Source organism: Streptopelia decaocto (genome assembly GCF_964273445.1).
Source record: "Streptopelia decaocto genome assembly, chromosome: 3".
Lineage (NCBI taxonomy): Eukaryota > Metazoa > Chordata > Aves > Columbiformes > Columbidae > Streptopelia > Streptopelia decaocto.
The window spans coordinates 69,535,833-69,560,478 of record NC_138656.1 but is presented as its reverse complement, the minus strand read 5'-3'; the positions used below and the strand labels follow the sequence as shown (position 1 = coordinate 69,560,478).

At 42.1% G+C, this 24,646-nt stretch overlaps 1 protein-coding gene across 1 annotated transcript in view; it reads left to right on the top strand.

The window, feature by feature from the left end:
- DCBLD1 (discoidin, CUB and LCCL domain containing 1) overlaps window positions 1–24,646 on the top strand; it is a gene marked incomplete at its 5' end in the record, with an annotated part of 49,423 nt that extends 24,777 nt beyond the window's left edge. Inside the window, 13 exon segments of the mRNA XM_082049248.1 lie at window positions 2,399–2,536; window positions 3,096–3,147; window positions 3,901–3,973; window positions 5,722–5,855; window positions 11,369–11,409; window positions 12,701–12,916; window positions 13,611–13,741; window positions 15,580–15,727; window positions 15,817–15,933; window positions 17,407–17,497; window positions 18,494–18,543; window positions 19,643–19,762; window positions 22,336–24,646. Of these exon segments, the coding sequence (XP_081905374.1) occupies window positions 2,399–2,536; window positions 3,096–3,147; window positions 3,901–3,973; window positions 5,722–5,855; window positions 11,369–11,409; window positions 12,701–12,916; window positions 13,611–13,741; window positions 15,580–15,727; window positions 15,817–15,933; window positions 17,407–17,497; window positions 18,494–18,543; window positions 19,643–19,762; window positions 22,336–22,853 (1,829 nt within the window). The 3' untranslated portion in view covers window positions 22,854–24,646.

The window sequence follows — 24,646 nt, the reverse complement described above, 5'->3', positions numbered from 1 at the left end:
TAGTGTTGATAGAATATTACCTGAATTATTGAGAAGAACTGTGTTGAAATATTTGGAAATACTTTCTCAGTTTGCAACAAAGGAACACATGAACGTTTTGTAGTATTAATAAACGCCTTTTTTTTTTTTTTTAATTTTTCAAAATCTATGTAGAAAACTGGTAGACTTTTGGAAAATATTCCTTAAGTGGATACTGTTTCTTGCTTCTATATTATTTAAAGAATTAGTCCTAGGCCCCCTTAGTTTTGAGCTACCTATGGGAGTCTCTTGGTCCACCAGAACTGCTCTTGTCAGAAGACAACACTAGCCTGGTAACCCTTCTTGGATTTGTTACTTAACAGTAGAAACTTGTCCTTAGGCATTGCATGCTGATTTCTTAGGCTGACTGTTTCTGAATTTTGGCTCTCATTTGGATTATACAACTCTATGTGTCTAGACTTTTTTATTTTATTGTTTTTGCTTATGACATGTGTGATTTGTTTGTGTAATTACCTGGAATATATGTAGACTTGCTACTGATGGAGACACATAGCCCTGATCCAGCCAGTGTGTGGTTGAGTGAATCAGCCATCTAAATTATACCTACGGAGCAGATAGGTCACTGCCAATTGCTGTGAGGGAGAAAGCCAAGGAGAACTTGTGAGAAAATACATAGAGGCAATCCTTGAGAGAAGAAAAGGACTAAAGCTTTCTCAGGTGTTTCATTTTGAAGAAATGCGATGGCTGCCTGTTGTCTTCCCCTTTCTCTCTCTTGAAAAAAAAAGAAAAATCAAAGCACTTTACTTCTCCCACAGCAATCTGACACAAAAGACCTTCTCAAATAAATCACTCGTGCAGTTGTCTGGTATGACACAGTGTCAGATGCTGTCTTTTTGATAAGTTCATTTCCTAAGCAATTTGTTTAACCCTTTTTATAGACACTGTTTTCTCTGACTAAGTTGTGAGTCATTTTCAACACGAGTACTCCAGGGAAATGTCACACTCTTTGCTTGTTTCTCTGCCTGCCTGGCTTTGCCGTACGATTTTTATAAGCCAAAAGACAAGAGTTCCTCTGGTTTGTCCCATTCTGCTGACAAGTGGCTGTTATTGGCTCCATTTGGATTACATATAGGCTGGTATTACAGTTACTATAAGGCCGATGAATTATTTGGGAAAGACCCACCCCCAAGAGTATCAAGCAAAATGAAGGAAGCATACCACTCATCAAATTTGTGCTGTGATTGTAATTTCTTGTATCTCAGAAGTCAGTTCTAAGTTACTCTAAAGTAGCCACTACCTGTAAAATGAGGTTATCAAGGAAAAATTAAAGTGATCCTTTTCCATCCCAAGGACTTGCTTTGGGATCCAAAAGCTGTCATTCACCAGAACAGATGGGATGAGGGCTTGTAAAGGGTCTTGTTCGTTTTTTCTCTTAGGGAAAAAAATAAAAATGCCATTTTACAAAATGCAGTTTGTATTGTAATCATCCTCATAAACTTGCAAAACCCAAGCTGCTTTGGAATTTTCTTTGTCATCTGTTCCTGAGGGCAGCCAGAGACAAGTGTTTGCACCCAGGTCTGGTGACAAAAGACAAGAGCAAAAACTATAGCCATCTCAAAAGAAAGCTCCCCTTAGGAACTGACTTCTGAAGAAACAAATGTAATTATTAAGAGTCCCGGGCATGCCTGCTGTCATGAGAGATGAGTGTCCCAAAGACTCTTCCAAGATACTGCTATTGGTAGCTATAAAACCCGTATCTAATTCAATGTAAGCACAAATCTTTCGTCTCCCTGTCCCAACCCTTTCATCTTCCCCTTTCTCTCCCTCTCATTTTTGTTTAAAATTAGACACTTGAACTGTATACTTCAATGGTCTGATGATGTTTTTAAAAGGAAAATAAATTAGGAAATTTTCTGAGTAAAACGATACTGCCTTGTAGTACGATTTGGCTTGTGGCACATGGGTCCTTGAAAACCAGGTACCCTGTTTGTGATTTTATCTGTCCTGAATGCCTGCTGTGCTACAGCAGCATGAGCTGCACACGTCTGGAGAGTTTATCTAGGGGACCCTGTGTAGATCCCTTGGGTTGCCTTTGAATGTTCTGTTCTTTTCTCTAATGAGTTACTGCTGGTTGTAAGCACGCTGTACTTCAAAGGCCCAAGGGCATTAATCATTCTCTTAAGGCTTATGCGATGAGAGACCTGGATACTGGAATTGCTGCCGTGGAGAAACAATTGGATCCTGGCCACTCCTTGTCAGGAGCTCATACCCATAAAGGACTGAAGCCAAAACCCTTTTGTCAACATTTGCATTGGTACTGAAGGAGAATGAGTGTTATGAAACTCTTTGCTAATCATGAGAATATTCCAACCTAATTATGTCATCTAAACTTTTGTAAACTTCTTTTTTCTGTCTGTAGGGCCATACTGTGGCAATGTGATGCCCGTCCCCAAAGAAATCATTCTGGAGAGCAATGAAGCGACTATTCACTTTGAGAGTGGATCCCATGTGTCAGGACGAGGCTTTCTGTTGTCCTATGCCAGTAGTGATCACCCAGGTAAGGTGAAATCCAAAAGTACTAAAGGATTAGTGGCATAGTTCCCTCTATTTAATGATCTTCTCTACACACATAGACTTTAGCCCAAATGTTTGGTCCTAAATATTTACAGATTAGCACGAACCATGATATTTTTAATAGCATGTGTGCAAGAAGCAGTTGTAACCAGATATAATAGCTGCGGAAATCTTACCTAGACAAATTGCAATACAGGCCCAGTGAAAGAAAATTAGTATTTTCTCCTTGAAGCTCCACTGTATTCCAGGCTCCAGCATCTACCACCCAGTGAGAGGATGAAGGGATAGGAGAGATTAAGATTTGATTCCTACATTTAATATTCTGGGAGTTTGTGCAACTATGTTGAAGGTGTACAATATAAGAGGAGTAGAAGAGAGAGATGAAAAGAATGAAGGAAAACCATAGCTGTTGCTTTCCGTCTATTAAAGTTGTTTAAGTACTGTATGCAGAGGTCTGTAAATGTAATTTCATATTTAGGTAAATATTTTGTCTGTATTTCTACATCCTGCAATGGGGATTGACATTTGTAAATTTTTCACAGATCTAATCACATGCTTGGAACGAGCAAACCACTACACAAAGGCTGAATACAGGTAAAGAGGGTTTGCAGCTCTCTGCGCTCTGGCTGACTTTACTGTGTCTGTCGTCTGGTCCAGTTGTTAGAAAATGTCAGATAAGGCAGGTACAGTCTTGGTTTTCTGGATAAGTGAATTATTTTGAGCTCCGATGCTGTAATAGTCCAAGACCCAGTTGTGAGAAGCAGTAGTGCAGAATGGAAGTCTGCAGCACAGAAAAATGAGGGAACAGAGTTACAGAGCTCTCAGCAATTCTCATTAGGGCGTACATATACATGGTGTATGTAAAAAGAGTTTCCACTTTGAAATTCAAAGTAGCCTCAAATTCCAGTGCTTCTCCTGAGAGCAGATCACATCCTAGCTGATACAAGATTATCTGAGGACAAGCTATAATTTCTTGGTTCCTTGAACTTTGTGATAGGATTTGAAATGGTAATATATTGTGCTCTTCTGCCTGCTGTCTGGACGTGCATGTAGGCTTCTTCTCTGGGCTATGCTGAAAACTCATGTGATCACATTTCTAGAATGAGAGAATTAAACAGAAATGCCCTCGCAAAACTGCTTTTCTAGTTCTTTATGTGCTGCCGTGTGCAGTCCACTCATGAACTCAAGGGCCCATTTATTTACCTTCTTCACTCACTAACAGATCATCAGCCAGAACTTAGTGCTAAAATGATTATTGGTTTGAGAGCATTTCTTTTGTGCGGGTTTGTTTCTGTGTGTCAGCACTACAGTTCATATTTTAAGCAAGCCTCTTTTCTCTCACTACAGCAGATACTGTCCTGCTGGGTGCAGAGACATAGCAGGTGACATTTCTGGGAACATCGGAGATGGATACAGAGATGTAAGTACACAGGGTAATGAGGGGACATTTATAAAGACAGAACAGAGAAGCACAGCACAACTTTGTTTCAACTTTCGCTGCTCGACTTTTGTCAGTAATTCTTCCCAGCTGTGTTAGATATACCTTGTATTATCAGTATATGAGTATGTTATCAGTATATAAGCACCCAGAGACACTTTTCAAACAGATGTATCAGTTGTGCGAGAGCAAAGTCCACTGACTTGTCAAATACACCTGCTGATTTGCGGTTTCTGGCAAAATCCAGCATAGGGTTTGTCCCTCTTGAGGCAGTACTCACTGATGTACTAAATATTCCTACAACTTCAGCTTTTACTTGTTTGGAGTCCATGTGCGTGCCTTTTCTAAAGTTCACTCTTGTAGGAAAAAAAAAAAATATTTCGGTAGCAGGAGGGTTTTATTTAAGACTACGCCTGCAGTATCCCAGCAATCTGCTCTGAGATGAAATAAGCATTATACACTGCTTAATCACATCCCACTGATAACTACTAACCTCTTGGGTTGTTTTAACAGCTCATTCTTTAAAGCAAAGAATTTGCCTGAGTGGTTGCATTTATCCACAGTTCACATCACACAGAGCTCTGCCCTTTCTGTGCCCCTCATCCTGGACTCCCCTCCCGTCATGCCTGTGAAATCTTTACGTCTCTCAGGGTAGTATGTTCAATCATGCCACTGATGTAAAATCCCACCCTATCACAAATATGGAGTTTCCTAAAAGTCAGTGTTCATGATTAACCTGTTCGTCCAGTTATTCGAGCTCGCCACTCCAGCCTGGAAAGCGCAGAGCTGAAGAAACAAAGAAATGCCACGTTAGCCAGTTATTCTTGCCCTTCATTTGGGCGATTAGGAAAGAAAAGCAGCACATGGCATGACCTCATGCAGATCTTATCTGCACTGAGGAATTTTTGAAAGAAATTTTCCTTCCACCGTTAATGAGGACTCAGCTTTTCTGATGGGAAAGACCCACAGGGCTCCCCTGGAGCTCTGCTGCCTTTGTGTCCCCACCTCTCCCAGCCCTCCTGGGAGGGGACAGCCCAGCTTGTCCAGTAGCATAGCCCAAGCCAGGCCCCTGTGACTGGGACCTATCTCTGCCAGCAGCTGCTGGGAATGTCTCCTTTGCACCTTTCTGCTGGCCCTTCTCTGCTCTCTCCTAGCCCAGGAGTACATCATTGCCACCTAGTTGGCACACAAGATGTCCTGCTTGTATTCTTCCTTTATGTGGATTATCCCACCAGAGACACAGGCAAATGGGCTATACTTAAAACCCAGTGGCAGCCAGTCACCATATAGCCAAATTGCCTAAGTACATCATGACTCAAACCCTAAGGCGCAGTAATAGATAGGTTTGCCTTCAGGCAAGTCCATCAAGTATTTATAATTTTCTCTTTGCAAAGTAGAGTTGCCTTGCCTTTGACTTTGTTTTCCCAAGGAATGACACAATACTTAATAGGTTCAAACCTTACAGCATCTTCTCAGAAGCAGATTATTTGGTTTTTCTTTTGGAAAAAAGAAAAAAGAAAAAAAAAAAAGGTGACTTTCAGAAGTGAATGTATTTTTTCAGAGACTACTGTTCTTTCTTCCCTCCCCACCCCCACCATTATTCCTCTTGAGCCTTTGCTGGATTTTATGAGCCATAACACTTATATACCAGTGGCTGGGAAGTTGAAAGCATTAGCAGTTTGTCAGATTGATTCTCTGAGCTTTGGCTTCTGATGGGTTCTGCCTTTCAGACCTCGCTGCTGTGCAAGTCGGCGATACATGCGGGCGTCATCGCGGACGAGCTGGGCGGCCAGATCAGCGTCACCCAGCAGAAGGGCATCAGCCACTACGAAGGTGTCGTCGCCAACGGTGTCCCCTCGCACAAGTGAGTACCGCTGGCTCCAGGAGCACCCCCGGGGCACCATGCGCTGGCCAGGGCAGCAGAAGCAGGTGGGGACACTTTTTTGGGGGAGGAAAAATTGTTTGGTGTGGGTCTAGGGGCTTTTGGGCTTTGTCTGTACAGCTTTATTAAAATCATGTTGGCATTGGATATAAGAAGATGTTCCAAGTTTTCAGTGGCTCTACACCACGTAGGGTGGTATTTTCTATTTTTTTTTTCTTCTATTCCTTCCAAAATATACTTGAAAATTACTTTGTTAGCAGATACATGGAAGTATGATGTTCTGCAACAAACACCTTTAGTCAATGCGCTAATAAATCATGCTAAATTCATGTCAAGGTTTTAAAAAAGCTTGGAAGAATGAATAAATAAAAAGTGCCGTTGAGCCATAGGGCATTTAATGAACAACTTCTTAAACATTGTGCTTTTGACATGTTCGGAGTTTTTCTTTTTTAGAATATTTATAGCAAGGGTGTTATATTTACCACTTATCTTCTGACTTTTAATTGTACTGCTGTTGAAGTAGAAATAAATCCTCTAATCTCTATCCAGCACAGTGAGCCCTTCCAGCAGCTGCCTCTGTCATTCCTGTTGGTTTATATTTTTTAATTTTCAAACGTTATCTGGATTTTTCATGAGGCTTTTTATTTTTTTGATAGGAAGAGATATCTCCTCAGTCCTACAGATTATGAGAACTAAGGGAATATGTCTTTTTTATACTTTCTTCCTGTTTTTCCCATGATTTCTCCACACCCTCTGGACAATTTTACAATCATGGTTTCATTCATTAAAAAATAAAAGCATTCATTTGGTCTGTTGTTGGGCTTAAGCTTCAGCACAGATTTAAATGTTTTATATATAGTGGCACTGGAGTATGCAAAGCTGGGTAGCATGTAGACCACTAGCCAAAGGCCTATAAAGCCTAAATATTTTCTGTTTTTCTCGAAAGTTAATTGCAAAAGAAAATTAATATAAACTTGTCTCAAGCAAAGAAGGACTGAGAGCTCAGCTCAAGCACCAGGCCTCTTCATAAAACAAATAACACTGATTCTTTCCATCACACGTGCCACCTTAGTGAAATCCTAAATTAAATATTTTGTGCCTTATCTAAAGATGTTACAGAACCATTTATGTACAGAACCATTTATGTTCATGACCCCTGAGAATCCCAGAAGGAGTAACTTGGACAGTAGTGCATGCAATGCTATAATGAAAGGCAGCTGGATTCCCATTTGTATTTTTTTTTCACTGTACAACAGCTAGTGGGCAACGAATTAAGCATATAAGACAGCAAATATACACATGCTGGTGGAAAACACTGTTTGCATGGTTAATCCATCACCTTAACTATCAAGCATCTTTTTAATGTTCCTGTTCACAACATATCCTATATGTTTCACGTGGGTAATAGAAATGCAGTGACGCAAACTTGTCTCTATTACACCAAGTGAGAAAACTCCCATTTATTTGCAAGAGAGGTGAAAAGTGCATTTCTAGGCTGAAGGCAGCCTCCAGGGCTCGGATTTAGCCCATTTAATGGGAGGCCCCTAAGAGAACACCCTAAGGAGAAGAACAGCCCCCTTAGCCTTCCTGCCTACCGGGCCACACAGAGTCACTCCTCCAGCACAACGCACATCTCCAAGGGACTGAATTGCCCTCAGGAAACAACCATTGCTTTCTACAGATTATACAGGGAACCGAAGGTAAACTGGCTCATACTGGGTCAGATGCTTGCAAATAAGATGGCACAGATTTAGACAAAAATGATGCTTTTGCTGCTCCTGGGAGCTGGGACAATCCCAGGAGCAAAAGAACTGCTGGTGTGAGCCTGTTATCCCAGGAGAGGGGAATTGGAGAATGCAGGGAAATCCTTTTATTTCAAAACATGAAAAGTGTTCCTAGAAACAGTGGGCCTATTTACTAAGAAAATGAACCAATGCATTTCATGCTTTAAAAAGGCTTTTGTAAGAGTTATTTCCAAAGCTGCATGTCTCCCATATGCTCAGAATACCTACACGCTGCAAGAAATTCCTACAGAGCAGCCAGTGCTGGCAAGAAAAAGTTGGTGCTCGGACAGCAGTGCTCTAAGAGCTTTTTAGATGCCCTTAAATATAAGCTTACTCAAGTTTTTAAAATCTCATTTATAGTGGATTTCAGTATTAAAGATTTAAGTTATTTAGTGACTTGAGCCGAAATTGAACTCATCAACAGCTGCTGCTGGAATGCATCGAGCTGATAAATATGTTAAATGTGACGGTGGAGTTATGGCTCGCTTGCTCACCAGCCCTCAAGAGCTGACCTTGGCCTCCCTGACTATTTTTCAGTGGGCTTGTTACGCTCTGGCATCTGTGAGGTTTTCTGTTCTCATGAACCATGTGTGGACCTGTACCCACAAATGCCATAATGAAGATCAAGGGGGTGGATTTATTAGACAGTCCTGTACATGTATATGGGGGTTTAGCTTTTTCAAGTGAGCTGGCCTGTGACTGTATGTTCATGCACGTGAAATCATTTGTCTTTGAAAACGCAAGAAAACACATGCTGATGAACTGTGAAAGGTGAAATTCAGGGTTAACCTCCACTGCTTATAAAAATCAATTCTGAAAAGAAAAAAAAAAAAAAAGAAAGAGTATTTGATGCTGACAGAAGTTTATTATGGGAATCAGCATCTTTTTTTTGCAGAGCTACCAGCACAGGTCTCCTGTGCGGTCATGCCACCTGTATTGTCAGCGAGGCAGAATCTTGAAGGTTGTGTAGGAAAATGAGGAGCATGGGGCGATATGTTCCCTTAAAGGACAAAGTGAAATTTGTGTGACAAATGCCACCTGTCACATTAGGAAACTGATGAATTACCACTTAACTGAATTAGTTTGTCCTCTTCAGTGACTTGCAGAGTTATAGCAGAAGTATTTCAGCTTGATTTCATAGCTTTATAGACCTTAGAAATGCTAACCTCCTCCTTTACTTCGCTAAAATTACAGCGCTCTATTTGAAAGGGATCTGTGTGACTTTTTTATTACAAAGCTTTATCTCATAAATAAGTACTCAAGGAGCGCAGTGATTTCTGTTTTGGGTAGGTTTTTCTGATCATCATAGGTGTTTGTTTTCTTCTTTTCTCTTGAAATGGATTGCTTTGCATTCACTAAGAAAGCAAAAATTGTTTTGGCTGTAATGTCAAACTGGTTTGAAGCAAGCAGAGCACATCTGATTGCCCCTGAGGATTGCCTGGGGGGAAGATGTGGGAGGGAGGGCTTGAGTTTCTCCTTCTAGCTACTCTACCGCCTACATGCCCAAATAAATCAGCTCCCTCCCAGTGCTCTTTGTCATCTCTGAAGGGCTTCATTTGCCTGTAGTCATTAGCTTTCCCCTCAATGACCAAAAGAGGCAGTGTTTTTATTGACCCTGACATGGGACTACTTTCCTGTTCCACGTTTGCAGTGCTCTCAAAACATACAGCTGTGCACACCGCTGTTAGTCCACAGAAGGTACCTCGGGGGAAATTTTCCTGGCCAACAATAAAGGGCAGCCTGAGTGGGAGCTGTCTTGATGCAGAAGGTGCTTTACTGCTCAGTCACACTGGCCAAGGCTTTTCAAAAGGGGCAAATGATGCGTGCAGCTAATCAAAGCGACATTGAAGGGGTCAGATCGTCAAGAAATCCAAACTAATTTCACATTAAAACCCAGGCTTTTATTTTTGTTAGGCAGCCAGTCAGAGTCATCCATTCTGCAACGAAACCTCAGGGGCATCTTTTTGGGAATCAGAAAGTGGCTCCATGAGAGACCAAGGAAAACACAGCTTTTCCTTACAGCAGTGATTTTATCTTGTCCTGCATTGTGTAGGGTTGTGTGCAGTGGCCCAGGAAATGGCTTTGCTCCTGAAGCAAAGTAGTCCATGTCAAGACGAAGAAAAGGGGAGCCATAGATGTGGTGGTGTTAATGGAGCAGAAAGAACCATTCCTGTTGGTTGTGGTTATAACAGACCCAGATCCCACCCAGATTAAAACAAGGAGTAGATTTCATTCAGTCTGGCTGTGATACACCTGCAGCTCAAATAGGAATGGCCAGAGCTGATGCAATTTAGTCACCATCAAGTGTAATTCTTTCACAGTGCTTAAGGCTGGATTTTCTTCAAACTAGATGTGGACTTAGACTGATACAAAGTAATTGATTTCAGTGAAGTTGCTCTAATGTAAGCTACTGTAGGTGAGAATAGACCTGGGCCTGGTGCTGGAACAGAGCACCACAGGTAGCTTCAGGCCATGTTAGCTTTCCAATTCCTGGTTCTTTTGAATGCTCTCACATTGCTGGTCTGTGCAGAGGAGAAAAGCAGAAGTGCGCAGCAAGATTAACAGGCTGATGGGAAGAAGAGTAATTTTCATAGAATCATAGAATCATTTAGGTTGGAAAAGACCTTTAAGATCATCAAGTCCAACCATTAACCTGGCACTGCGAGGTCCTAGCACTAAACCATGTCCCTAAGCACCCCGTCTACATGTCTTTTAAACACTTTCAGAGACAGTGACTCCACCACTTCCCTGGGCAGCCTGTTCCAATGCCTGACAGTCCTTTCAGAGAAGAAATTTTTTCCTAATATCCAATCTAAACCTCCCTTGTGCAACTTGAGGCCATTTCCTCTCGTCCTATCTCTTCATACTTGGGAGAAGAGACCAACATCCTCCATGTTACAATCTCCTTTCAGGTAGTTGTAGTCAGCAGTAAGGTCTCACCTCAGCCTCCTTTTCTCCAGACTAAACAGCCCCAGTTCCCTCAGCCACTCCTCATCAGACTTGTGCTCCAGGCCCCTCACCAGCTTTGTTGCCCTTCTCTGAACTCTTTCCAGCATCTCAATGTCTCTCCTGTAGTGAGGGGCCCAAAACTGAACACAGGAATCGAGGTGCAGCCTCACCAGTGCCAAGTACGGTGGCACAATCACTTCCCTAGTCCTGCTGGCCACACTATTTCAAGCCAGTGTGCTCTTGGCTTTTTTAGGTACCTTGGCACACTGCTGGCTCATGTTTAGCCAGCTGTCAGTCAACACCCCCAGATCCTTTTCTGCCAAGCAGCTTTCCAGCCACTCTTCCCAGAGCCTGTAGCGCTACCTGGGGTTGTTGTCACCCAAGTGCAGGACCCAGCACTTGGACTTGTTGAACCTTAAACAACTGGCCTCAGGCCATTGATCCAGATAACTGATAAAGATATTAAACACAACTGGCCCCAATACTGTGCCCTAGGGAACACCACTTGTGACTGGCCACCAACTCGATTTAACTCCATTCACCACTTTAAATCAAAAGAAACGCTCAAAACCATTAAAAATAACTATCTCGATTCCGTCATGGTGAGAGATGCCCAAGAGCACTCTTTCTGGGGTAGATAACCAGCCAACAAAGTAAGCAGCTACCCAGCCAGAGATATTTTGCTAGATAAACAGTGATTCTGAAACTGTACCTTGGCATTCCCGTAACCGCCTTCTGAATTGCCTTTTTCTTTTCTTACAGAGGATCGCTGTCAGATAAGCGGTTTATATTTACTTCAAATGGTAAGAATAATGGCTTTTAGCTATTCAAATTTTACCTTTGTATTTAAGTATTTTCTGTAAAACTTTTGAAAAGTAATCAGGAGAATGTCAGGCAGTGTCTAGGAAGGATATTTTAGGACAGCAATTTTTTTTAAAATTGGCAAGTTGAGTAAAAAAATTGAAGATACATGAAGCAAGCTAGGAAAAAAATGCAGAATAGGAATAGGTCATATGCACATAGACGAGGAACAGAAATAGCATTCTGCTGTTACATTTCTTGTGCCAGCGTATGAAAAATGGCAATCAGATAATCCTGTTTTTATGCAATTTAGGCGGCAGAAAATGAAAGCAGTTTTTCTTCAGACATTAATAAATCCCATCTTCATTATACAAGAAGAGAACGAAAACACAGAGAGGAATGAAAATATATTTACATTGCACTGATACAGAACAGGTTTTTGTTTATGGCTTTCCAAGATGCAAAAGCGTCTTTAATCTGTCAAGCTGTTCATTTGCATAGAACATAGCAAAGAGGGGGGCAAAGTTCGCTCTTATTCATTTGAGTTATATTTCAGTCATCTGAGATAGATACAATCATTTACTATTCCACTGAAAACTGTAGAGCATGTGCAGGCCTTTGAAATTGCCAGAGAATTATTTTTAACTTCATTGAAACCTTACTCCACTGGCCTCTTTTCTCTGAAGAACCTTGATGTGCAGCAATTTTGCGGGTTCTTTGGTGGAGTTTGTAATACTTAACCTGCAGCTATTATCTTTGTGATATCACCTCTTGGCAGCCGTATCAAGGAGCTTCTCTAGTGAGTAACTTTCCTAGCTCTAATTGCAGGTGAGAATCATGAAATATTTACAGTAAAGTGTTCCTTTCAGTACAGTACCTTCATCTGAGAAATGTTTGGTACAGAAAAAATAGTTAAAGCCAATCTCGAAACATAAATATTATATTTTTAAATTTTCCTTCTGAAACATAAGAAGCCTTCACATGACTGAGACTAAACTGCAGAGGTTAAAAAACAAAATGGAAAGGGGAAAATAGCAGATGTAGTCAGCAGGTATCATGTATGTAGGATCTAAATTGGTAAAGGAGAGGGACTGCAGTGCTCTGGTACTGGATCATCCACTACAAATTGACTGGCAAATACCACCGCTAATGGATAGCATCAGGCTAGCACTAGATTAAGCAACATCTGACTTTGCTGTTGTGAGTGGTCTTCATATGTTTTTAGCCTAATATAAGAATATGCTGTGAAAATGCAAAATAATTCCTTCTGTCTGTCTGTGTGGGGACTCCTAGGCTGCAATAAATCTCTCAGTCTGGAAGAGGGATTCCTCTCCAAGAGCCAGGTTACTGCATCTTCCTACTGGGAGGAGACCAACGAATTTGGGCAGCTCTTCCAGTGGTCTCCTGACAAGGCTTGGCTTCATGTCCCTGGTTTGTCTTGGGCCTCTAACCACAGCAGCAATCGTGAATGGTTGGAGATAGACTTGGGAGAGAAGAAGAGAATAACAGGTATGTCACTATCTGGTTTTTAGAAGCTGGGGTTTCAGCTAGAGAAGAAACTAAGTGCAGTTGAAAAGCTAATAATGCACTAATGCAGTGTTTCTTTCATTAAATGTAATGAAATGTTCTGCATTGAGGAATATTCTTTTCATATTTAAGAAATGGCTATTTATAGGACTGGTCTTCCTATAGGGATATAGGATTGGACTCAACTGTCATGCATGCCTGATGTCAACACACTGTAGGTTCCGAACAAAATATTTACACAGGGACCTGTAGAGTCTGAATGGATGATAAATGATTGCTTAGAACCTATTAAATGATGCAGCTCTGGAATCAATATTAAAAAAATGTTAAAATCCTAGCCTTTGAAATAATGGCCCAGGTGAAAAAGATTCCTGTTTCCAGTTCCTGGTTTAGTTGTAGAAACGTAAATTACAGTTGCTGCTAAAGATGTAAGGACTGATGATATGGACCATAATATCAAAAAGCAATTACCACTTTTGGCGTCATTTTTGGAGTTTTCTTCACCCAACTTTTAAACTCAGTAACCACCCCAGAATTCCAACATAGTTTAAAAAATGAACCAAGAATTTGAAGGCAAAATCCTCCAAATAGTTTTTGCTTCTGTGTTTGCATTTGAAAATGTTCCTTTAAAAAAGACACCTAACAAATGAAAATGTATTTTGCATTTTGTTAAAAGGGATTAAGACCACTGGCTCTGGCTCCACTACACCAAATCTCAACTTTTACGTAAAGACATTTACAATGAACTACAAAAATAACAACTCAAAATGGAGAACTTACAAAGGGATTCTGAGCAATGAAGAAAAGGTAAGAGAAAGCAAGAGGGGTAGGAAAACACAGAGCAACCATGCGTACACTGCCTTGACGTTGAAGGGCAGGCTTTCACTGTCAAGGAAGATTAGGAGTTTCAAACCTGTCTAGACTTGGTTTGTCTTCACCAGTGTAATTTACAGCCATGGAGCAGATAGAGAGCTTGTTGAGACAAGGAAGTTATCCAGGGTTTGCTGAAGTTGTGAGACACACACGAGGAGGGATGTGTATGTCTGTATTCTTCTTTTTAAAAAATTGTGTAATTAAAGCTGTACAACAGGCTGTTTGGGCAAGCTCAGCTCAGTGCTTGCCCATGCTAGGAACGCTGTACCAGTGCAGAAGCATTGGTCGGTGTGGCACCAGCAAACCTGAGATTCAGCTTCAGATGCACCAGGATAGTCAACCTAACCCTCCAGCAAGTGACACAATCGACTCTGGTGAAAGCACAGGGCTGCTGGTGAGGCTGCCCCTGTGGATCAAGCTTCTGCTGGGGCTGTTACGGTGACCACGGACTGCACTGTTCCCCACCCCCAGCTGGTGGGACTCTACCGACACAAGTCTGTAGGCACCGCCTACATGTGTTAGGAATCGATGCAACTGAACTTAAAATAGTTGTCATTACACCACAATACTTGTCCACACAATAGCTTTCACAGACTCTGAGTGACTTTAACAATGAACAGATAACAGCAGTGCAACTAGTTTCTGCAGAAAAATGATGTGCTGCACAGGTTTGTCTGATGATAGTTTCCCCTGAGCACCTCATGTTTCCTTTCAAACAAAAAAACCCACCCAAAGCCCTCCCTACCCCCACAGTGTCCAAAGTCACACCTTCACTCATAATTTCCAAGGGAGCTCAGTTTTCCTCAGGATAAGGCTCTACCTGGTTCTCACTCCTGAAGGCAGTTCTTAATAATTTGGTAGAACTGTCGAGAGATTTCCTACTAGCTCTCATTTCTGTAGCTTGTATGGAAAGGAATTTCACTGCACAACATTATCTGGTTTACGATTTTTTAAACATTCAACTTAGGAGATGTTGGCCCAAAAAGTGAAAAATCAGCCTAGTAGTGGCTGAACTGTGAAGGATGGCTGTTTAAAGTCTGTTGGTTTGCAGTTTTCCACAATGACTTGTTATTTACAAATAATCTTACAGAAATATTGTATATGATCTCAGTTTCAGCTAGGGTGCATGACAAAACCTGTCCCATCAGAACCCCATGTGGTCTGGCATTTTACCTAAGATATGCTGACCTCACCTCCCTATCTTATCAGGCTTTTAACTCCTCCTACATCATGCCAAAGCATCTCTAAGAACTAATTTTGCAAGGATTACTGTTCTGTACATAGGCTGAACTGATTCTGGGAAATAATGTATAAGTACAGGGAAAAGGAGACACAACCATATAGTTAATAGTCACTCTTCAAACTTGATTCAGAAAACTGTCCATTTTACTAAAATGTCTAGAAATATTTCAATTCCTTTTTTTCTTTTTATATTTTTATCCCCTTTTGCCCAAATAAGGGTGCTGCAGTGCTATTAAATCAAAAACTAGCATTATACCAGCCTACATTAACTAGAAATTACACAGAATTGAAACAGAGTGATAATCTTTCTTCTCCGAGCTAACAGTAAAATGCGATCATCTGTCAGAACTAGAAAGATTATTTCTTTCCAGGGGTCTCAATTCCACAAATCTTGTGGCTGCATCCCACATTATCAACATATTTTAGTTTTAGAATAACGAAAACATTTCAAGTTGGATGTCAGGGGCACTTTGAAGAAAGAGACTTTTTAAATGGAGCAAACAACACACTTTCATTTCATTTCATTGCAGGTATTCCAAGGCAACTCCAACCCTGGTGACATAGTACGCAATAACTTCATCCCTCCAATAGTGGCCCGTTATGTGCGAATTGTCCCTCAAACTTGGAACCAAAGAATAGCATTGAAGCTCGAGCTGATGGGTTGTCGAATAATGCAAGGTATGGGGTAAGCAGCGCTCCCCAGGCACGGTGCCTCCAAAGCCCCCTGTACCACCATGGTGCCACTGACACCCCCTTCTCTTTTGCAGCTAATAGTTCGTTTACGCATTCTATGTGGCAGAAACCAAGCCAAAGCACGGAAACCTCCCTAGGAAAAGAAGACAGGACCGTTACGGAGCCCATCCCATCAGAAGAGACTAACTTGGGTAACACTACCTAGCACTGCATTTTCCCTAGGCTGCATCATGTCTTCAGCCCAGACTAAGTAACCTTCAAACTTTCTCACAAACCAAAACTTCTATTTTCCCATCAGACTTTAATAAAGGGTAACAACAGAGAGAAGAGGGAGGAACATAAGTTCCTTTTGTCTTAAGCACAGAAAGAGATTGAAAGCCTTAATTTTCCTTGATGTGTGAAACATTAGGCTTTGGTTTCCCTGTCAAATTTGTCACGCTTGGTAGGTGGCTCGAGGGACTATAGTGAGCACTCATCAGCATTTTTTGGAGGAGCTCCTCCTCACCTTTTCCCAGTGTTTTGTAATTATTGTAATACCTGTAATCACAGAAATGCTATCTTATCTCTACACAACTATGACTCTTCCCAGAGCAGGTCCCCAGTTCGTTGCCGCATTCAGTAGTACACAGTTGCATAATTAAACACTCTTCCATAATGCCTGTGTTCATGGGGATGCAGACAACCTTAATTGATGTACTTCTCCCTGAATTTGCAGTCTTCATCCTTAATGTTGTGGAGCTAAATTCTTAGATCTTAAAAAGCAAACAAAGAAAATTCATTGCTTATATGGACTGTTTGGTGGACCCATATCCAGGCAGGAATTACCAGAGCCACTACACCAAACACTGCAACCCATTAGGTAGCTGATAGTTGCAGGAATGTCTCTATAAAAAAACTGGTTGTAAGAAGCGATCACTGTAAGAAAAATGCTTTTCTGAAATTGCATGACTCTTGCCAAGAGCAAGCTCCGTTTATCTGTGCAGCAGAATGGGTAAATTGTATCCATGTTCACTGAAAATGAAATCTACTGAGATTTCATCTGGTAAATTGCAAATACCTTGTGGACAGGTGTACTACATTATTCTCACAGCCTGGTAAGTGTCTGTAGGAATAGCAAATAGCACATTCCTGACATAAGAGCTACCCCACTGCTAATTTTCAAATCCCTGCTCTAAACCATGTTGTGTTAGAATTTAACAGTGGCTAAACAGGTTTCTCCCTAGCTCTGCTCATGGAAATCTTTGAACTATTTTGACTGAAATGTTTCAGCCATTTCAGCATGAGCCAGATACTCGGCACGTAAAGCTGCAGCTTCATTTGGCAGTTCTATAAGCAACTAAAAACAGTGTAAGTGACTTGTTAAAAGTTACCTACTGTGTAGTAAGAAAGAACTGCTCTTTGTAAGGATGCATATGGGTGTTAAGTCAAGTGTCAGCCTTGAGAAAGTATATTTAACTCTTTTGTCTTGACACCGTTCCACATAGGTACATGGCAACCAAGTATGGCTGAGGAGTAGTCTTGCAGTTTTATAGTTTTCATGCTCTCTTGCAAGAAGCATTTCTGCAAGAATATCTACCTTCCACTGTATTCTCTGTAGTAAAAATTACCAGCTTCAGAGTAATTTGCCTTTTAAACTTGTATCCTTTTTTTTTTTTCTCATGCAGGCTTAAAGCTTACAGCTATAATTGTCCCCATCCTCATCGTGCTGTGTCTGTTCCTGTTCTCTGGAATTTGTATCTGTGCAGCTCTACGCAAGTAAGATACTGGGTTTTGTCATAGGAGGCATTTGTGGCTACCTAGCTAGCCTGTCCACCTACGTGCCCTCTTTCCAGAGTCTCTTTACCAGGGAGCTGGAAATCCATACAGTTCAGCAGTCTTCCTTTTAAGTAGAACTCACATTGTGTCTCTGTAAATTGTATTTCTCATTGTACATCTCCCCTACTTGGACCAAAACTAAGGTGAAGTGGGTCAGAACTGCACATGCCAATTTACAGCCCAATGTCGCTGGCTGCTCTCTTCAGCCTACTTATACCCACAAATACCAAGTTGTAAAACATCAAAGACGGAACAGTTTCCACACCAAAGCCAAGTAAAATTTCACTGAAGGGAGGATTTGAGCTATCTCTCTGGACCATTTTCTTTCATTTTCCTCCCATTATATTTCTGCTTCCCAGTCCCTTAAGTTCCAGCACTTAACGTAGTGGGCTGAAAGCAGCTAGAACTGAGCCTCTTCATTTCAGAAATCAGAGGGCTGGAAGAAGCATTGCTATGGTTCCTGCTAGATGTCCCTTCATAAGAATGTGCCCTTGCATGTAGAGCAGGAAATGCTTCTTTCAGCCATTGGGGATTTGGGAGTATAAGCAATGCTCTGGTGATGTTGCTTCATCACTAGCAGTACCAAGCTCTGCCCTGGATTCCCACTAAATCTATAAACTAGACGAATAATTTAGAAGAGCAGACCCAAAACATAACCTGGAGCGACACATGCGGACATGGACACATCAGATTGATGAGTGCCAGACACAAGAAATTTGAACACCGGCAGTCACAGCTTGCATACAGATGGGGAAAAATGAAATGCCGAAACCCAGGGTTGCATGCCTTATGTTCTAGTAGACACCAGCCTCCAGAAACTCTAACTGAAGTGTTGTCCTTGGCCACTAAACACAAAGGCTCTCTCTGCTGGAGCTAAGGCATGAAGCTGAAATGCTCTGAGTGCAGATATTTATAAATGCTTTCCTCTCCTTGCAGGAGAGAAGCCAAAGGACTTTCTTACGGATTATCCAGTGCTCAGAAATCAGGTTAGTAGAGAATCGTGTACTTTGTCCTGTCCTGTCCACTGGGCCAACGGGAAGGGAGTTAAGCAATTAAGCGTGAAACGCTTATGAAAGAGCATCCACGTTTCCTCATTCAAATTCACCTCTTCATACAAGGGAAATGGCAAACAATAGTCCCACTTGTGTCATCCTCCACAGTGCCCTGAGAAACAATGTAATTTGGTTTCTATGACAGAAAGGCAATTAGAAAAAGATCTATTATACAAAGCGCATAAATTAGAACGTAAGAGTGCTCCCAGGTGCCCTCTGTTTCCTTCCCTCCTCCAAAATACCTATTTTGCAGAAAAACCCTGCTTTCCTTTTCTTTTCCCCACAGCAGAGGGGATTGCCTGTCTCCAAGAGAGAAAAGGCTAATAATTTTTTATGGCTTTAATATTTCCATCTCACTGCCCTCCCTGCCTGGGACTGTATTTGTTATGCCTGATAATACTGAATTGCACTTCATGTGTGAAATCTGAATAGGGGATTGGCTTGAGGACTTTGCCTTAGGAGATGCCTGCAAAACCCAGTGAAGTATATTCTTTGTCTTGCTCAATAACACTTTATTAGAGTGGGGTCTCCCATCAGCTTGGGAGTTGAGGTTTAGCTGTTTTTCCTGGCCAGCTAACTCTACAGAGGAATATCCTTCTGAATTTCAGCTTTCCATAAAAAAAGAAACCACTGGGCAACTCACATGTCTCTTGACAAGTGCCTTGCAATAGCTCATCTCCAAAATTCCATCCTTCAGCAGGTGCTGACGTCAGTGAAAGGAATGCTGTTACCCACTGCAGCTTGCCCTCATTAGAAAATTAATTTGTACTTAACACCATATTTGCTAATATGATTTTTCAAGGTCACATCATAATCCTTTCTCACTTGCTAATGAGGACAAATCCCAAGAAATTTGAGATAGCCTCTTACCCAGTCAGTTCATCTGTTGTATGTGTGCTTCATAAATCAAGCTCCTAAGCCCTTGTGAACCAGGCTGGGGACTTAGAAAGCTGGGAGCCAAACCTATCACTCCACAGACCTCGTAAGCATTTAACTTGCTGATAAGCCTTCTGGTTTTACTTCTTTATCATAGGTTGTTGGAAACAAATCAAGCAGCCCTTCACCAGACATCAGTCAACTGAATTTACCATCAGCTATAATAATGAGAAGGAGACACCACAAAAACTAGATCTGGTCACCAGTGACATGGCAGGTAATAATTGCTCCCCACACAATGCCTTTTTTTTATTACTCTTTGGGCAGAGCAGGTGACATGGAGAGGGACAGGCCAGCAATGTTACAAGCTCCAGCTCTCACGCAAGCTGAGGCCCAGGAACAGATTTACCTCTGTTCATCCCAGACTTCTAGTGAAGCAGCTAAATATACCCGTGCAGAAGAAAACAAAACAAAACAAAACAAACAAACAAAAAGCAAACAAACAAAAACCACACACACCAAAAAAACCAAACCACCCCACTCTTTTGAAAATTTTTCTTGGAGCTTTTGGGAAAGATTTCCTGACTCTGAAATAGTTGCAGCTGAAGGCAGTCAGGCATGGATGCAGTGCAAGAATGTGCCTCAGATAGGATAGTTTGGCTTTGCTGACTAATTTTTGTGTTTCTACTTAAACACAAATGTCTCTGGAAATGGAACGAGATATAATGGCCCTTGTTACTGAGCAAATAGAAAAATTGCTTAGTTGGTTTGCAGTTGGATTTCATGCCCAGCTGGAAGTTGTGCTGAGATCCCTGCACAGCCTTCCTGGTGCCTGAACTGTTTTGGAGACAAGGCTCCCTGAAGTGGAAGTGGGTAGATGAGAGAGAAGGAAAAAAACAACCACAGTTCTTCTCTCCTGTGCTGCCTTGGCTCCGGGTCACTGTTTGGGTAGAGCAAATCCCCACATCAGTACTATTTGCATCCCAAAGGGATATTTTTTTTTTTTAATTCATCCTCTTAGCATATCTTATCCTTGCCTAGTTTAGTCTGTCTGGGAAGGCTAGTGAGGCCAGCCATTTCATGGGATCAGTGATCAGCAGTCTTCCAGAAAGATTAATTTGCTGTTGCTAGCCTCTAGAACTTAGAAATTCCTCAGAATTTCTCCAAAGCGTTTGGCAGAGAAATACTTTAAAAAACAAATGGATGGTTACTATAATTCCATATGGTGCTACCCTGGATATCTTTCAAAGATAGCTTCAAACCTTTACAGAAACTTTCAAGATAAATATGCAGAGACCTATAAAGCAGTTTTATTTCATGAAGGGAGCGAGTAAAGCTTGCTTACTGTTTTGGAAGTTCTGTTTCCTAATACTCACAAATCATGGTTTATCCAGCTCCCCCAGCTGTGTCTGAGGAGCCTCTGCTCTCTCCATCCTCCCCTCCTGCAGTGTGTGAGAAGCCCTAACTCTCCAGTTTGGCCAGACAGCCATAGCATTTCACCTACAATCTCCTTAAAAACTAAGAAACATCAAATAAAAACAGGAATGCAGCCCAGAAGTGTGCCATTTAATAATTTAATTGCAGATATGCAATGTGCATAGAGGTTAACATGCCACACAAAAATCCACCCCTTCAATCCCAAAGGCAGCCAGGAACAAGTTGAGATGTTTCATCCCAAGCGAGGGAGATTGCTGGGGATGGCGGCCACGGCGGGGGGAAGAGCTGCACCACTTACTTAGTGAAATATCATAACACCTTCACCCTACATGCTGAAGTTTGGGAAGCAGCCAGGAACTGCCAAACAGATTCACAGGACATATGGGATCGAATTCGACGCTCATGTCAGATGAACCACGATGCCAGAACAGAAACTGAGCTTTAGCGCCTGCGTCAAAACTTGATACTTTAGCAGTGTCACTTACTTAGTGGAGCTGTTCAGGCCACCGTATGTATCTGGAAGAGATTGTCACTAGCACCAAAGCGAGAAAGTTAGAACGCTGAATCTTCTTATAATAGTTTTACTGGATTTTTTTTTTAAAACCTTTTTAGTCCAGATCTCTTTTCTACATGGCAGCCTGGCATCCGCCTCAACTAGAGGTGCAAACATTCTCTTCTTGAGGACACATTTCCTCCATCTCATCTTGTTCCTGCTTGGATCATTTGCCCATCCCCAGCTCTGTCCCTGCTGTCCCCCTTGACCAGGGTGGTCACCTGGTTGTTCCAGCGGTGCTGGTCCGACTTCTCCCACGGCGCGTCCCGCCTCGCGCACCCACAGCAGTGCTGCACCGGCTCAGCACATTTCACACTTCCCTTGACTCCCTTGGCTGCCATTCTGCCTAACTTCATCCTTCTTGTCAGTCAGCTACTGCGAGATGCCTTTTAAATAAAACCATCACTTGGTAGGGCATGTTAAGAATCCTCCGGGCATTCTAATTATTCCAAAAGTGGGACACTGGTTTTGGAGAGCTTCTTGTTTGTTTATCTTCGTGCAATGTCCTTTGTCCAGTTCATTGCCAATATTTTGTTGACTTCTCTCTTTTTTAGGGCTTTTGAGTAAGCTCCAGAAATGAAGTTGATTTATTTGGGTGGGTATGTGGGAAAAGGGAGGGAGGGAGTAGGAAAAGGGATGTCAGATTGAAGCTCCTCCATGGAAGAGCTTCTGCCATGTTCTGCAACGCTTGCTGAAGGAGGTTACAGGACCTGTGCTGGGGCAATGTTTCCTCACATTCCTGATAACCACGTTTGATAGAATAACTGAGTCATTTTTCAACATAACGAACTTATCAAAGCATAAGTATTGAATACATAAAATAATCTGTGCCTTATTGAGCAGTTCATGCTTCCTTTTAGATTATCAGCAGCCTCTCATGATTGGGACTGGGACGGTAACACGGAAAGGATCTACTTTTAGACCCATGGACACCGAAGACGAGGGAAGAAGGGGGAGTGCCGAGTTTGAAAATCACTACCACTGCCCGCACAGAGCAAACCGGCACGAATATGCTCTGCCCCTGACCAGCCAGGAGCCCGAATATGCCACCCCCATCATAGAGCGGCACGTAGCAAGAGAAAATAATTTCCCTTCTGAAAATGGCTACAACGTACCTGTCATCTCATCCCAGAAACATGCCCTTCCTGCCGGCAGCTTCTCTAGTTCCTGTAAGACCGACACCAGGAACGGAGACTATCAGACACCCCAGAGTGTCATAAACTACGACAAACCCAAAGTTAACGGTGTTCTGACCTCTGTGAGCTACAGCACGGACTACCAGAAACCTCAGCCCAACGCCCTCGGGAGCGAGGGCTACTCCACGCCCAGAGACTGCCTCAAACCCATCAGCCAGACAGCAATGACAGCTCTCTTGTGATCTGCCGAGCAGGGGAGACGCAGCGCGCAGGATCGGCGCCGCACAGCTTTGCTGCAGCGAAAACAGAGTTTGGAGGGACTCTGCTGCGGGAGGCAGAAGGCAAACAAGCCCTGTGTACATAATATTGCAGTCTTGCTGGGTTCTGACATCTGAAGAAAGCATATGCTGTTTATCGCTGTTTATAGCAAGAGAGATGTTATCAGTGAAGACTGTACATCTTATTTTCTGTGACTGATCTCAGTGCTCCATTTGCAATGTGTGCAATTTGTACATAGCTTTTATTTAAGGAGAATTTCTTAAGTTTCCTTTTCACCTGGGGGACTGAAAGGATTGCAGAAATGCCTATTTAAGAAAAACAGGTCTCCTTCTCTGACTTTATTTTACCTGCTGTTGTACTGGCATCTGTAAATGGTGTGTCCTACACTTGTGGTGGTTCATCTCCTTTCCTATGATAACTGAAGACAGGGCATCACTGTAGTTCTTATTGGGAGGGTAGAAGAAGTAAAAATACTTGAAGCATAACATGCACAAGAGAAGGCAGCTGAGCATTTAAATGCTGTGCTCAAACCCACTTTCCTGTCTGCTTTTTTAGCAGCAATTCTTACATGCTTGATCTGATCTAGCATGCTTGCTATTCATGTTAGAAACAGGTAGAAAGGCTGAAACCAGTTTTGGGTTCAAGCCACGGTGATCACTCTGCAATAGAAAAAGAAACAATGAAAAACAAACCAAATGCTTTCAGTCTGGTTTTACTTTTCAGGAAGTGTGTGTGGAACCAAAATGAGAACCAAATCCTGTCCAATTCCTGGCTGATGCTTTTGCTGCTAAATTGTAACCAAATCTGTTCCTTGGCACAAAGCAGCAAACTTCCTGAACTTTTCATCCCTCCACTAGGTATTTTTCTGTCTTGCAAATTTAGTGTAACATTCCTATTTGAAATATTTTGACTAAGTAAAGCAGTGTGTGTATGGCTTACTGTTGCAGCAAAATTTGCAAGACAGCAGATCAGCACAGTTGTTTTCAAATAGTGTTGCAGCTAATGTTACCCTTAATTCTGTGTTTGGACAAACTTGAAAAAGTGTGGGGATGGGTGCAATGTGTCGCACAGCGGCTGGCTCCTCTTTCAGCAGAGGTATCATTGGAGCAAAACAGCTTTTGGTAGCGACTGGGACTGTCCGCTGCCCTTCTACCTGCAGTGCTTGGAGCGTCACTTTGAACTCAAAAGCATGTCCTAAAATGTCAAGAAGCGGTATACTTCCAGGAAGGATGGTGCTATATTTAAAGCACAAGGTTAGGAAACGAGACAACCTGAGCTCTGGGAAAGTTGCTACCTGAAGGCCACCAGTTTTCTCACGTGTAAACTGGGGATCATTTGCAAAGGATGCAACAAAGATTTGTGGTCTGTTCACGAAGTGATTGCAGATCCTTGGGTGGCAAGTGCTGTCAGAGTACAGACTAGTTGCAGTGATACTACTCACAAGGATTGCTGACTCCAGCCATATCTGACCCTGAGGAAAGCTCTTAGTGGGGTCTTTGCGCATGCTTGTTTTGTGGCCTCAAGTGGTGCCGTTCCCTCAGGCTGCCACGCCATGCATGCGATTCCCGTGCAAAGAAAGAGTCAAGGTAAGCTCGTAGCCTTCCTGTGTTTGCTGTCAATACAGTTTCTGTGAAATGTCTAAAACACCTCAGGTCCCGAAGTGAAACAGCAGCAGCCTGTTTATTAGACCGAGCTGGGCGGTGTTGTTTACCTTCTGTTGTTTACATGTCTGTGTAAATAAAGAACACTGGTATTT